At 28.4% G+C, this 15131-nt stretch overlaps 2 protein-coding genes across 2 annotated transcripts in view; one reads left to right on the top strand and one right to left on the bottom strand.

The window, feature by feature from the left end:
• LOC136972469 (33 kDa inner dynein arm light chain, axonemal-like) overlaps window positions 1–15131 on the top strand; it is a 138219-nt gene that overhangs the window by 108054 nt on the left and 15034 nt on the right. The gene's annotated exons all lie outside the window — the stretch shown is intronic.
• Window positions 481–13899, bottom strand: LOC136972372 (tetratricopeptide repeat protein 38-like). The gene is given in 14 exon segments (XM_067266942.1): window positions 481–854; window positions 934–1007; window positions 1079–1229; window positions 1323–1485; window positions 5624–5741; window positions 5804–5863; window positions 7737–7856; window positions 7932–8007; window positions 8085–8179; window positions 8181–8259; window positions 8327–8501; window positions 8612–8693; window positions 13427–13504; window positions 13811–13899. Coding segments are annotated over 14 exon segments (1392 nt in total). The 5' UTR covers window positions 13841–13899; the 3' UTR covers window positions 481–763.

The raw sequence follows: 15131 nt of genomic DNA, 5'->3' as shown, positions 1-15131 counted from the left end.
GGCGCCACCATTTATATTGTTAATCATAGTAAATAAATAGGTATTTTTTAAATAAAATCTCATAGCATCCGGGGAAGTTACGCAAATCGTTTTTAATTTTTTACACAGATAATTATCACTAAAGCAATACGCTATGTATATTTGGTCACGTCAATAGTCAAATAATCGGATCTCAATTTTACATCTTTACTTATATCCTTGCTTCATTATAATAAATAATTCAAAGGTTACCAATTACCAACGACAAACAAATGATAATGAACATTGTTCTTAATTCTAATAGTGCAGAAAGAAATCAGTAATATGTTGCTGACATCTTCAGAACATTGCCCTTTTTATATTATTAATAATTTTCTCTATTTATAATACAAAATACATCACTTCATTATCTAAATCCATAAAATAAAATCATTATTATAATAAGGAATTTAGCATTAAAACAGAATAAGCAAACTTTTAAAATATTTATTTTTTAACAATAGTAATCACAATACATACTCGAATATATCATTAATCTCATTAATTGAGCACCTATAAATTTATCAATATATTCTCATTTTCCTTAAAAAGTTTTCAATATATAAATATAAACAATTTCCCTTTGTAACATTTTAATAAACACCCATTTAAATTTTATTTAACAAATTTCTTATATAATTATATAAAAATAGAATTTAATATTTCTTATAAGAAAAACAATTCCTTAATATACTATTATAACAATATATAAAAATTGCAGAGAAAAGACCATAACAATATAGGGCTAATCAGCATGACAAGCCAGTGCTTTTGCAATAAGACGTTCCGTCATTGGGGAGTTTTCTTTCGATGCCTTTCGCTCAATTAATAAATTTCTATAGGAAAAATAATATTTAAAGTTAAAAGAATACGTTTATTGTAATATTAAAAAAAATTTTTATAACTGAATGGTACCTTGCAATTTTATGATGAGCAGTTAAAAGTGATTTAATTGCAGCAGAAATCAATAACAAGTTAAATACATCTCGCTAAATAATGAAAAATTTAAGGAAATCATTTGTGAAATTATGTTAAAATAATAATGTAAAATATACTGTACCTGTGCATGACTTCCACCAATTTTGAAGATTTCATATCTTATTGGATACAATAGATTAACGGTTGTTTCATAATCTCCATTATCATATGCAACAAAAGCCTTGCATAATTTCTCTTGTATATTCCAAGTGTTATTGTAAAATTTATTGCTCCTAAAAATATATTAATTGAGTATAAATGATCAATGTAGTTACAAAACATTCTCATAATATATTTTATTAACTTAAATTAATAAAATGAAGCACCTTCCTAATTCCATAGTACCCAAAAGCTTTTGTAGGCTTTCTTCCTGCTTTCCTCCCAGACAAGACATTAAAAGATGGATATCATTGAAGGCTAAAATATGATCTTCAATATGAGGAGCACATATATTATGAACTTCGTTCCAACGATCTTTTACGTTACATCCTATTTATAATATTTAACATTACCATTAATAAAATGAGAAATTTTTTATAATTGTATTATTAAAATATCGATATGTCACATGAAATACTTTCATTATAGTTTTTAGTTCAGTCCTGTTTTAAATAACTTTTTATTATATTCACTAAAAATGCCTTTTTTGAATATCTATTTACAATAAAATAAACACATTTCAAAAATATTTCATGTTAAATATAGCTAGTAGTGATAGTTGTGCTGTTGATGGTAAGTTTCAGGACATGGCATAGTGGATTTGATCTCAACCAACCACTACATTCTCGGTTTGCTGTAAAGCATGTTGTAATTCATATATTGTGAATTGAGTGTTATGAGTTACTGGAATTTGTTTAGCATCCCTTTCATAATCTGAAGTGATTGGGCTTAGGTTGTGCTTGAGTTGTATGCAAATGCTTTACGCAGTTTGCTATTGCTTGTTTGTCTGTTATAGTATTGTTGTGTTCTGTCAAAATTGAGATCTGTGGGGTAGAGGAGTTTCCTCTTATGGTTTGAATGCCTTTCCACAACTTTCTTTGATTTGTTGTTCTTCCTAATGATGTTATAAATTATATCCAGAATTCTTTTTTACTTTTCTGGCATTTGCTTTCACCTTCTTAAATCTGATATAGTTCTCTTCTGTTGGGTGGCACTTGAACTTGTGCAAGCTCTGAAGTATTGAGCTCATCAATTTGTTATGCATTCCAGATTCCACCATGATTTCTAGTTATGGAGTACAGTTTCTGTTTGACATGGGGCTGCCTGTAAAATTGTCTCTGAGGCATTCTGTATTTCTTGGTGTGTTGATTGGCATCTGTCTGTAGTTATTATGAAGTTAACAAGCTTGGTAAATTCTTGCCAACAGGCTCTTTGAATAATCCATCTAGGATCTGTTTTCTGATGGTTGGTGCTGTAATCACTGTCTTTGAGATTTGGAAGGACTGTCCACTTCCAATTTGCAAAAGTCTCTGGTGTGCTGATAGTAAGGTCTATAGCTGAATAGGCATAGTTTGTGTAGTGAAAATAAATACGGGTGCCTGTGTTGTACAGATGGAGAATGTCTGTCCAGAAGAGTTTCAATAATTGGTCCTCTGAGATCAGCTTGTCCTCTCCAGTTTTTATCCCAGCTTAAACTCTCCCATTATTATCCAAGGTTTTGAAGTTGACTTGGAATCTCATAACTCATTTTGTTTTATTGAGTCCCTTGGAGGGAGAAAGATATTACCCACTATTACTAATACCAGATGATGAATTTGGACTGCCACATCCTGGAGCAATGTGGTCACAGGAATTTCTATTATTAGCACTTTTTGTGAGACCAGATATGCAATCTTGCCTCAAACATTTTGTATGGTGAATTTATGGTTGTTGATTGTTTTAGCCTTTGTTTCTTGTAGGCACATGCAAAATGGACCATAAGTCTGTATTAGGGTTTCTCATTTCCCAGTCCTTTGCTTGTCCCAGGATTTCAAGAAAAAAGTGATCTGTTTCCCAGGATCCCAGGAAATAATTAATTATTTTTAAGATATAAAATAAATCTTGAAATTGAATGATATTAAATTACTTAAAAAATGAAAAATGATTATATGTCCTACAACTTCCAAAATAATAATAATAATGCTGTGTAAAATTTTACACAGCATTATTAAGCATCCCAATCCAAATTACATTTGAATTATGTAGAAATTTTCACAAATAGAAAAAATTTATTAAGTTTGTTGGAAACTGCTTTAAGAAAAATGCCTTCAAATTTAGTTGAAAATTTAAAGATAAAAATGAACTTAGATCAAACTTCTAACTTAGAAGATAATTTTCGTTTTGTAAATAAAACATAATACAAAATAATATTGTAAACTTTTATAATAAGATTTTAAAAAGCAAAGGTGGCCAAATACTCCAATTACTCAATCTGGTTCTTATTTTAGTAATGAAAAAGTCCTGCTATACAGAATGCCCTTTCCAATTCAATTGATGTGGGTATAATCATCTTTAATGCATTTAAGAAAAGACAGATGTTATGTGTTTTTTCACCTGTAGATTTCTAGTTTGTTTTTCAGATGCGTTGCAGTACTTATTTTGCTTTCTAGTATTCTTGATTTGTCTACCTCGTCTGCTTTAATAGTAGCATCAAGCTTATAGCCTAATAATTTGGCACTTCTTTTGGCTTTAATAATCAGGTTTATGAAGAAACTTCGTACTTCATACTTGTTTGTATCCTTGTCCAATTTGCACAAGCTGGCATAATGAAGTTATTGAAGCTACTGTGCATGATTAAGACAGCATCAGTGCAATTATTCAAGATATTACAGGTTCTGACAAGTACAGAATTTTCAGAGTCCTGCCACAAATAGGCTAAATATTGATTATTGACAATCTGTGACATGCCATAACAAACAAAAATTTAAAAAACTAATAAGCAGGCTTAAAATTAATAAATACAAATGTATTCTGACAGTTTATGAGTTAATTATAATTTCTATTTGAAAAATTTAACCTTAATCTTCATCAACCTTAACCCAAAATAAGAAAAAAAGTGAACTTTTAAAAACTTTGTGGAATTTCTTGGAATGAGAATAATTTTCCAGGTTAAAAAACAGCAGGGATCCCATTAGAGAAACCCTAGTCTGTATTAAGTTCTTGAGTTCTTCAGTTTTATATCATATCCCTTGGCAATTCAATTGAAGTACAGGTAACCCCCGTATAACACGGGAGTTATGTTCCAAAAAATTGCCATGTTATGCAAATCCGTGTTATACGAAACAAAGAACTAGTACGAAAAGGGGGGGGTTAGGTTCCAAAAATTAAAAAACATGCTATTATACTTTCATAAATAAGATAAATATCTTTATTAAAATTTTCTTAAGAAGTGATACATATTAATATAAATTAAACAATATTTTCTTCATCATTGCTAAGCACTATTAACTGAAAATTTTTAATCTACATAGCCAAAAATGAGACACAATTCAAGTCTTAAAGTATACTTGTAAAGGTGTGGATTGTCCCAACGGTCAGAGGCGCAGTTCAATGGCTAAAAACCGGTGACTGAATAAAGCAAGTATGGAATAAGGGAAAAAACATCTGGCAACATCAAAAGCAGAAGCATCAGGATCTGGCAACACTGAAACAAGTTTCGAGAAGGACCATGTGTATCGACAGAAGACAGGGAAGAAATTTACATACTGTACTTAAGTACTAATAGTTCACAAAAATTATGCAGGTAAGTCTGATAGTACGTATGTGCTCGAGTGAAAAATGTCAAATGAAGTATCCTTTACACTTAAAACCTTTATCACATTTATTAAACTTTTGTACAGGAATTTCCCTATTTTCAAATTAGATAAAGTTCGCTTTTAATAGTTTTTTACATTTCTTGTTGTATGAGGGTTTTACCCAATTCTTAAACCGGAAAAAAATATAAAAATATGTATATTAATTATAATACAAAAAAAAGCTGTAGAAATCCTCCAATTGAATAACAGATTTACTTTAAAGTAAAATGCAAAATTTTGCTAAAGTAAACAAAATATCAAATATTAAATAATAATTTTTTTCTTCTATGTTTAATGTAAATAAAGCATAGTCCCTTATATGGTATATAAAAATAAAATTTACTTATAAACTCCTCATAAAATTTTATCATTCTGATTATTAGCAATCTTTTTAGTTTTAAATCTTCTTGAACTATTCTAATTATTATGACTGCATCCATGAAAACCTTTAAAATAAATTTATGAATACAGTTAAATTAAATGAAATAATTACTGCAAACATTCAAGCATTTCAATTTAAACAACAATAAAATTTAACAACATTAAAAAGTTATTTTATGAGTATGAATTTCTCTAGATATAAAAACAAATCCACAAAATCACTGAAAAATATCCTGTATATTAATATTGTTCAAAAACACCCCACTTTTTAATATTAACTGTTTTAATTTTTTTTTATTTAAAAATTTATTAAAAACTTTACATAAAGAACCACAAACATAACATAACAAAAACAATTCATGAGTAGACATGACTAAACATAAATTAGATCTAATCAAGCATATATTCTGTGTTATGATTGTATTTATATTCCGGTTAATGACTTAGAACAGTTAAATATCTTAATAAATTACCTTCAAGTTCCAATCGATATAAAAGTGATGTGACATCAACAATATCTAGCATGGCTCCTGATTGCATTCTTTTGCTCATTTCTCGATCAAATATATCAAAAGCTGCCTCATATTCACCCTTTAAAAAATACAGGATTAATACTTTCATCTAAGAAATAATATTGAATAATAAACTCTTACTTTTTCAATATAACAAAGACACCAATGCCAAAAATTGTGAGTGGCCAACATTCCACAAGACTAAATAAATAATTTTAAAGATAAAATACAATTATTTAAAGGATAATTTTGTAAAAATAATATAAAAATGCTAAAATCAATATAATACAATTTACATGTTTAGTACACTTCAAAAACTATAATAATATTAAATGTATAAACTATAGCAGTAAAATTTTTAATAACATTAACAGTAGCAAGGATGATGCCAGCCAATGGGCCGGGGGGGAGGGGCAAGATGATATAAATTGATAGAGAATATGAATTGTATGTAAGTAAAATAAAAATGATTCATAAATTTTAATCATTTACTATGTACCAGAAAAGAAATATCTTAATTAAAACATTTTTTTTAACTTAAAATAATCTTCTAAGGTTTCTTGTAATTAAAACTTAGCATTTAAATAATTTTTTCAAATTTCCAGGAAAGGATAGCTGCCCCTCCTGCCCCCCAGGCGACACCTTTGAATAGTAGCAAAACAGTTTGCTAATATTAATGACAATGAAAGAGTATCTAAAATGCTGCACTACAAATTTTAACTTTAAATTAATAATATCACAGAAAACAAATTTATAATTGTTAAAATATAATAATGAATCTTTCAATCTTACAACTGTATTGATTCCTGGAAAACTTATTTCACATGTCATATACTGTGCAGATTTAGGGCTAATTGCACAAATTTGAATCTCAATAAATGCACTTTAATCTTGTATTTCATCAGTAAACTGCCAGCTACGTTAACTAGCTAATTTTGAGTGCTCAAAATATATTCTGTAGATTAGCAAAGAAACAACATCAGCTCTGATTCTGATCTGGATAGTCGTTATTTAGACTATTTAAACGAAGTTTATTCTAATAGTTACAGTAAATTTTTGACAAAGATCAAATCTTATAATATTGTATAGCAATTTTAAATTCAACTACAGTTTTGTGTTAATTCTAAATGTTAAGTAAATCTTTATATAACATAATAAATAATCAATTCCCACAATTAAGTATATATGTTAACATATTGTAGATAGTATATATAAAATCTACTAATACATATTTTTCATGACACTCAAAAATCTGTCCACCCACTCATATAATCATTTTTCATTGTTCTTGGTAACATGACTGCACAGTAAGAATTATTTGGCTAACTAGCTAATAGATATCTTCCAAGTCAAAATAAATCATTCAATGAGCATAGCTTATTCTTTAGATTAAATGATCAACTTTTGCAACTAATCCTTAATATAATATATAGAAAGTGTGTTCCTGGATAATATAGTTTGATCAATATGAAATGCCAACAAAATATATGACATGATTGTATGAAATGCCCACTTTAAATAATAGAAAATACAGGCAAATCATAAAAGTGGAAGTCTTCTACAGTCTTGTGAAAAAGTATTGTTTCTTGCTATAAAAGAACTTACTTTAATGGATAAATAAAGCAAAAAGAAGTGTGAAAATATGACTAGATAGCTTATTTAAATCAGCATACATCTATATTCAGGGAATTTTATAGTACATTGAGGATACAAAGGAATTAATGACAATATGAAAAAGAAATTATAAAAATTTCCATTTATCTATATTTTAATTATAATCTACTTACTATACACATATCTGTATCTAATGAAAAAATCTATTAGTCATTTATACATTGTTAACAACATTATTAAATATCCAATAAATGGAAAGATAAATTATATATAATTCTGATATATTTTATCAATATTCAAAATATTTACATAAAAAATTTAAGTTCTCAAATTTACAAATATACATTTTGTTTTTTCTATAGAATTCATATATATTTAGTTTATTATTTTATTAACAAAAAACTAAATATTTTATTTTCCAAAACTAAAAAATATTTCATTTATTAATATAGTTTCTTACCACCCAATCTGATTCAGTAGAACTAAATAAATTGATACCATCTGTAACTCTTCCTTCCATTTCATAAACGTGGGCCAAAGCATGAGTTGCCCACGCATCTTTGGAATTCATTTCTAAACCCTAATAGTAATAACATTATTATTATAAGATGAAAATATTAAAACAATTTTTTAATATAATTTGTTCACACTTAACTGTTATTGCCATTGTTTCTGCTTTTCGATATAGATTGGTTTCTTCTAAACCAAATGCATACATTCCATATAAATAACTAAAATTATAAAGCATAAAAAGTATAAAAAATACAAATTTGTTACATATATCTTCAATATTACTTGTATATTCTACCTGTGAAGAGGATTATGAATCTTCCAATAAGGCATAACTCTAGCAACTGAATCTCTCATCTGTGTAGATTTTCCTTGATAAAAATATGTATCATGAAGCTAATTTTAAAGCTAAAATATCTTCTGGGTGATGTAATAATATATCTTCCCAAACAATAATAGCTTCATCTAATAGTCTAAATTGATAAATTTTAATATAAAAATGAAATATATAACAATATATATCTGAAAGATATAACTTACCCTTCAGACCATAGTTTAACAGCTTCTACATGTTGTTTTTCTCTATTTGTGAGAAACTTTTGCGATTGAGAAAGGGAGCATAAATCATCTATTTCTTTCTGGAATAATTTGTCTAATCTTTTTGAACGACCAGTTCCAATCAAATCCAAGCCCACAGACAATACATGACCCATAACTACATGAGAATACAGAGAAAATATTTGTAGTATTGTAAATAATTCTCTCTCCATCAATGAATGAACAAAATATAATGTAAATTTAATTAATTATAGTTCCTTGACTCACCAAAATTTGGGTCTGTTGCTTTTATACTTTCAATTGTCTTCTGTAATCCACCGAAAAGACTATCCTCGTACCAGCCAGTATACTAATAATTTTATGTAAAACTTTTAAAATAAACCATAATTTTGTGTATAATTAAATAACAATAAAAATAAGATACAGTATTTAAAATTAAGATTAAAAAACTTACAACTTAAGCAACTAAATTGGTATGCTATAAACTAAAATTTTATAAAGTAGTAATAAGAGTACTGTATCAATTTTTCAATAAATTTAAAGAAAATATTAATAATAAGGAACTAAACTTTATTATTCAATTTTTTTGACTAAATGATTTATGAGAAATTCTGTTGTGCTTAGTACAATACATGGCTCTGAATTAAAAATAAATTAACCATTAAATTGAAATAATTTAATTATAAATCTTGCCTAACCACACTGATTTTTATCAATGGTTCGTTTATTTGTTTGAAATAATTAAAAACTTTTAATTTCTCCATTAAACTTATTTGAAAGTCATCCTCTAATAATAATATTAAGTATAAATATTTGCTAGTAAAATACAGGTATACCTCGACTTACGTCGGTAATTGGTTCCAGGAGAGGCGACGTAACTCGAATTTACTTGTGTAGTTACGACGTAAATCGTAGTTTTGACTTATGTCGTAACTAAACGCCAATAATGGAGGAAACACCAATAATAAGCACTTAAAGACCGCTAAATAAGACGACAACACAGAAACACAGATGTTTTCATGGTTCGTTCCCTAGGATTTATGATGATTGTATTAACATTTACTGTAAATGTACATATTTTAATATGATTTTATGTGCTTTCAACGCTTTTCTAGTGATATTACGACTTCAATGTTTATGGCGGACGGATTTAAAGTCAAATAAACTGACTTAAACTTGATTTTTATTTTTCCATATACTTTTTTGACAAACGACGTAAAATCAGGAATGACGTAACTCGAGAAGGACGTAAGTCGAGGTATACCTGTATTATTAAAAATAAAGAAATTTTCCTTTAGAGATGTTATCATGTTTTTGTAATGTCCAGCACAATACTATATATTTTTTTCTTCATTTTATATTGCCAACATGCTATAATAAATGAAAGACATATCCAAGTGAACTACTAATTGAATAACCTTGTATTGACTGCAAGATTCTCAATTAATCTCAGATGCAGCAGGTTTATTATTCACACATTATTTTTTTGTGAAAATTTATGGTTTTTTTATCTCTGTATTTTAAATACAGTGATTAAAAAAAAACTTGTAAACTTGAAAACATTTATTAATTATGAATAAATTTGACAAGCTGCTTTTCTAGTGCAAACATGGGTGCATTACACTTTTCCACGACAGGTCTTATCTGAAAGCCTGGTTTGTGCATCTTGCCAAACGCAAAGATCTTTGGTGGTCTTGGTGCCTTCATAATGATATTGTCCAAATGCAAAAGGCGTGCTAACGGAGACATGGCAAACTTCTTAACTCTATTGTGCAACTTCTCTAACAACTTGTCCGGAGCAATAACGCATTCCGTGTTAGTAATATACTCCTGCAATTTCTGAGCATACGTATCCCGTTTAATGAGTACAATATCCTTAGTCTTATCAGTCTTCATAAGAACCACTTCATTCCTCCGAAGCCATTCTCTTGCTTTCTTGATGTAATTCTGAAATTGTCCGGAGCCCGTGCTAGCCCGTTTCTCTCTTTTGGCCAAAAACCTTGTTAATTACTTTTAATTACTTTTACAAGTAATGTAAAAACATTTTTGCAGCATTAAAATTATTAAAATTGATGCAACTTACTGTTTTTATAAACCATAAAAATACTAATTACTTCAAGAACAAACAATTCAATCACCTTTTTATAGAAACAAAATTTTTTTTAACAGACTAAGCTCTCTTATAGTCTATTTTAAAATATTTGTCTAAATGAGTTTGAAAAGATTTATTTTAATGTTAAATACACAGTGTGATAAAAATAAAATATTCTTTAAAAATTTTAAATAACATTACTATCTGTTTCCTTTTTACATAAGCAGTAAAATCCTACACACAATCTTTTCACATATTACTCAAATTTCATTTACAGAAAATGAAAATTATTCTACTTTGTATAATTTTATTTAGTTTTTTATACAAAAATATTTTCAAAATAGGTATTTGATAAGTGACAGTAAAAAGTAGACAAGAAAGGAATAACTAATAAAGACAGACATGAAAAAAAATGTCAAATTCTACAAACAACAACAAGAATAAAGTGATGAAGATTATTAAATATCTTTTATTCATCATCAAAATAAATGCTTTAATGGAGCAGAAAAAAGAAAAATAAAATGGTTCAAATGCTTTCATCATGTTCTGTATACTCATTATCAGAATCCAAAGAATTCTACATGGAAGACAGAATAGAATTCTACTTTATTTTATAAATTGGACTACAAATGCATTTCGGGTTGTTTTAAGTTCCCAACCACTCTTCAGTGATATTATATTTCCATTTTTCAATACACTTACAGTGGGTAGATAAATTATGTTCGAATAAATTAGAATTACTGGATAACACCTTTTGTCTTATGTTATATTATATTAATGCTTATACAGTCTTCACTTGTGAAAACTGATATCCACTCACTTTAAGTGTATTAAAAAATGGAAATATAATATCACTGAAGAGGGGTTGGGAACTTAAAACCAACCCAAAATGCATTTGTAGTCCAATTTATAAAATAAATCTGTTTCTAACCAGAAAGCTATGAGATAGTCTACCAAACAAGTTTTTGCATTAAAGAGACATTATATATGGAAATTGAATAAAACAGCAACCAGAATTCTACTTAACAACTAAATGGATTTGCATTTATTTCTTAAGTTGCAACACTAAGAATATCAATAAAGACATCTCTAAAATAATCTAAGTATCCAAACAGAATGAATGACATGAAGGAATGGATTTATTTATGTGGTGCTCTAGACCACTTGCAGTCGCGGAGGCCCCTCTAGCAAAAAACTAAATGTTATAAATTAAAAATTATTATTTTCTTTTTGTGGAGCCCTTGGACAAGTGCTTGTAAATCTGGACCAAGTGACAAGATTTATAATTCTGAATATTGAGATTAAATAGAAGAAAAGAAGAGGAACGTTCAGATGAAGTTATAGGAATAACATTGAGCATAAAGGAAATGAATATAGATTTGAACTGCTAAAATGACTAGAAATCATTTAATGACATACAGACTAAATATATTACAGATATATTGTTTTCTAGTTGGGAAGAAATGAAATGGAATTGACAAAGACACCGAAACTTAAAATTTTTTTTCAAATTTTTTATTTTAATAATAATAATAATATATATCAAGTTTTTCATATTAAATTTAATTTGAAAGGTTATAAATTATTTTGTAAAGTTGTATTATTAGTTAATAGTAATTCAACCAGTATTATTTTTGCAGTAGCATGTTTTAGCATTTAATTAAAATAAGAAATGCTAGATATGTTGATATTCAGTTTCTAGATATATTAAGTAAGGAACTTATTTATTTTTACTGTTGATTTTTGTTCATTGATGGTTACATTATATATATATAGGGTTACCATATCTAGGTTTGGCCTGGATAGTCCTGGAATCAAGGCAACATCCGGAATTGTGCCTGGAAATGAAAATAGTCCAGGATATTTTACGTGGTGAAGAAACAAAGAAAAAAAATTTATTTATAGTTGCAACATTAATTTTATTACTTAATACTTGTCACAAAGATTTAATATAAGTAATTAATCAAAGAAACTAATAAAATTTTATTTGTAATAAAGAAATATATATAATACTTAAAAATGTGTTTAAAAATTATTTTTAAGCACATTAGCCCAAGTTTACAAAAGTTTAGTATAATTTTTTCTGTCTGGAAATGTTGCCCATTGCAGTAAAAATAGAGGCACAAAAAACAATGTTTGTCAATTATGATGTGTTTACTAGGGACATTAGTTCCATTAGAAAGGATGTTGTCCATCATAAACAATATTCTTTCAGCAGAAAAGTGTTGGCTGCAAATGCCAGTAGAAAAACACTTATTTGAAAGTAAATTTTAAATATTCTTTTAGTGACATTAACGACCATATAATATCAAATAAAATTTTTAAGGAAAGTATTAAATAGTGAAAAATACAATGCAGTAGATCTAAAACAAGGACAATCATTTTCATCATTTACATAATAGTCCCAAACTTTTTATTTTTCCTGAATATATAGATTAAATATGCTTATTTCTGTAATCTATATTTTAATGTTTTACATTGACTGTTTTATTCTGCACTTTTATTAGAAATTTTGTATTATAAAAAAGAATTATACTGTCTTTGTAACACTAGACTTTATTAATTTCTAAAGAATCTTCATAAGGGTTCCCAACATCCTGGATATTTTTATCCATAATTAAAGTAAATGTCTGGGATTGCCATTCCAAATTACAGTAAATGTCTGGGATTGCCATTCCAAATTACAGTAAACCATTATGGAAAAATTATACGATTGTGATAATAATTTAAATAAGATAATCCAATCAACACGTAGATACTTAGAACTTCATTTCTATATATCTGTTACAACATACGTGAAAAGTCCATATTATTATACATCGGGCGTAACAAGTACAATGCCGTTTCCAATCAAATCACTCCATCTTATCTATTAAAGTAAACTGTAGATAATTAAATTCAATTACAGGGATAAGAAATGCACCTGATTGTGGATATCCTATATCAAAAATATATGCAGTATATATATTATTATAACAATAAATAAATACCTGCGTAATTGCTGCATCATAAAGTTTGCAGGCGTGATCACTTCCAGTGGATAAGGGTAAACCTTCGTTTTCCCAATCCTAAAATTCACAGAACGTGATTACATTTTTAATATTTGGTTAATGTTACCTATGGTTCCAAGATGGCGGCTCGTCTCTGATTCCAGCAAATAGAAAAAGGGAAACAGTGGAAATCATTGTTCTAACCTAACCTAAACTATTCTAATAAATTACCATAATTATTACCAACAAAATTATTAGAATAGGTTAGGTTAGGTTAGAACGTGCGTCTCCACTGTTTCCTTGCTGAAATCAGACGAGCCGCCATCTTGGAACCATAAGTAACATTAACCTAATATTTTATAAACGAAAAAATAAAAATCTTACTTTGCTTCCTCTCCACGAATCTCGATTCATCGTGAATTTCTCTCAACAGTTACTTCTCGAGAAGTATTGTTGACCTCTGAAGCGATTAACATTACTTTTGATCATTTTTTTCCCTTCTTCTCTTTAATTGGTGTATATTAGACACGTCATAATTGTTAAGACACGCTTTTCAAATCATAATAACTGATTTTTTCTATATACATTTATAAAATAAAAGTTGAAAAAGAAAAAAAAAATACGTATATTACTCCAAGGTTGGTTTATAAGTCAAAAATTTAAATTTTCGGTTCGGAAGTAATTATAAAAAGTCGGTAAAAATCGTTTTAAAATGTCTTATTTTGATTTCACTTTACTCGTATATTAAAAATAAAGTAATACAATATATTTATTGCCAACGTTAAAGCTGTAAATTTGGAAAAAAATTACGGAAATGATTAATTATAAGCGAGGAATTATATGTCAAGAAGCGAAACAGATTTGCCGAGAGCCAAATGTAATCTTTGATTCTAATTTAAAATCTTTATTCTTTTTTCTACGTCGATAAGAAACCGTAAAATCTTAAACTAAATAGCCGTCTGCATCGATCTGTAAGCCCACGTAAATTGAGCGGTCGGCAATGACCCCGAGTCTCATTGTCGGGTTTTGTGTGGATTAAGGCCATGCCTCCACTTGCGATTTTTCAGTCGCAAAAATAAAACTCAGTTTCCAATACAAGTGCATACACTTGCGACTAAATAATCGCAACGATTAAAAACTTGCAACCGATCTATTTTCGCTGCGACGCGACTGTCACGCTATCCATAGGCATGGACGTGCACCCGCTTGCAATAGTCTAGTCGCAGTTTTGAAGCAATCTATGTCATTATATGTTATTGATGGACTAATTATTCCGAACAATTCGTCAAAACTACCTTTTGTCATTCGGTAATACTGGAAAAACTTTGCAGGGTGCTCACACAAATCTTCAAATAACTTAGAAAACTGTTTTAATTCAATGATTTATCTATCACAGTGTGTGCACCTTGTAGATTTTCTGCGGCAGCGATTTGTTGGTCGCCACGACTAGAAATAGCAAGTGGAGGCCTAGCCTAAGGTGTATCTGTTTGAACAGTGTTCGTTTCTACTCCTAATTTTTGTAGAATAGTATAAAATAAAAATACGTTGGGAGGGCGGCAATTTGCCGGTACAAAAATATTTTGGGGATGTCCCTTATGACAGCCTTGGTCAATCAATGAGCTCTATTATAGACTGGACTGATCATAGATTAGGTACAGGTAGATGGTCAACTCCGCGAAATTCATGAATTGCAGGACCGGTGGAA

The sequence above is a fragment of the Centruroides vittatus genome, unplaced genomic scaffold, assembly GCF_030686945.1.
Source record: "Centruroides vittatus isolate TY-2023 unplaced genomic scaffold, ASM3068694v2 contig_1057, whole genome shotgun sequence".
Classification (NCBI taxonomy): Eukaryota; Metazoa; Arthropoda; class Arachnida; order Scorpiones; family Buthidae; genus Centruroides; species Centruroides vittatus.
The sequence above is the reverse complement of the archived record's forward strand: the minus strand, read 5'-3'. Positions and strand labels throughout refer to the sequence as shown.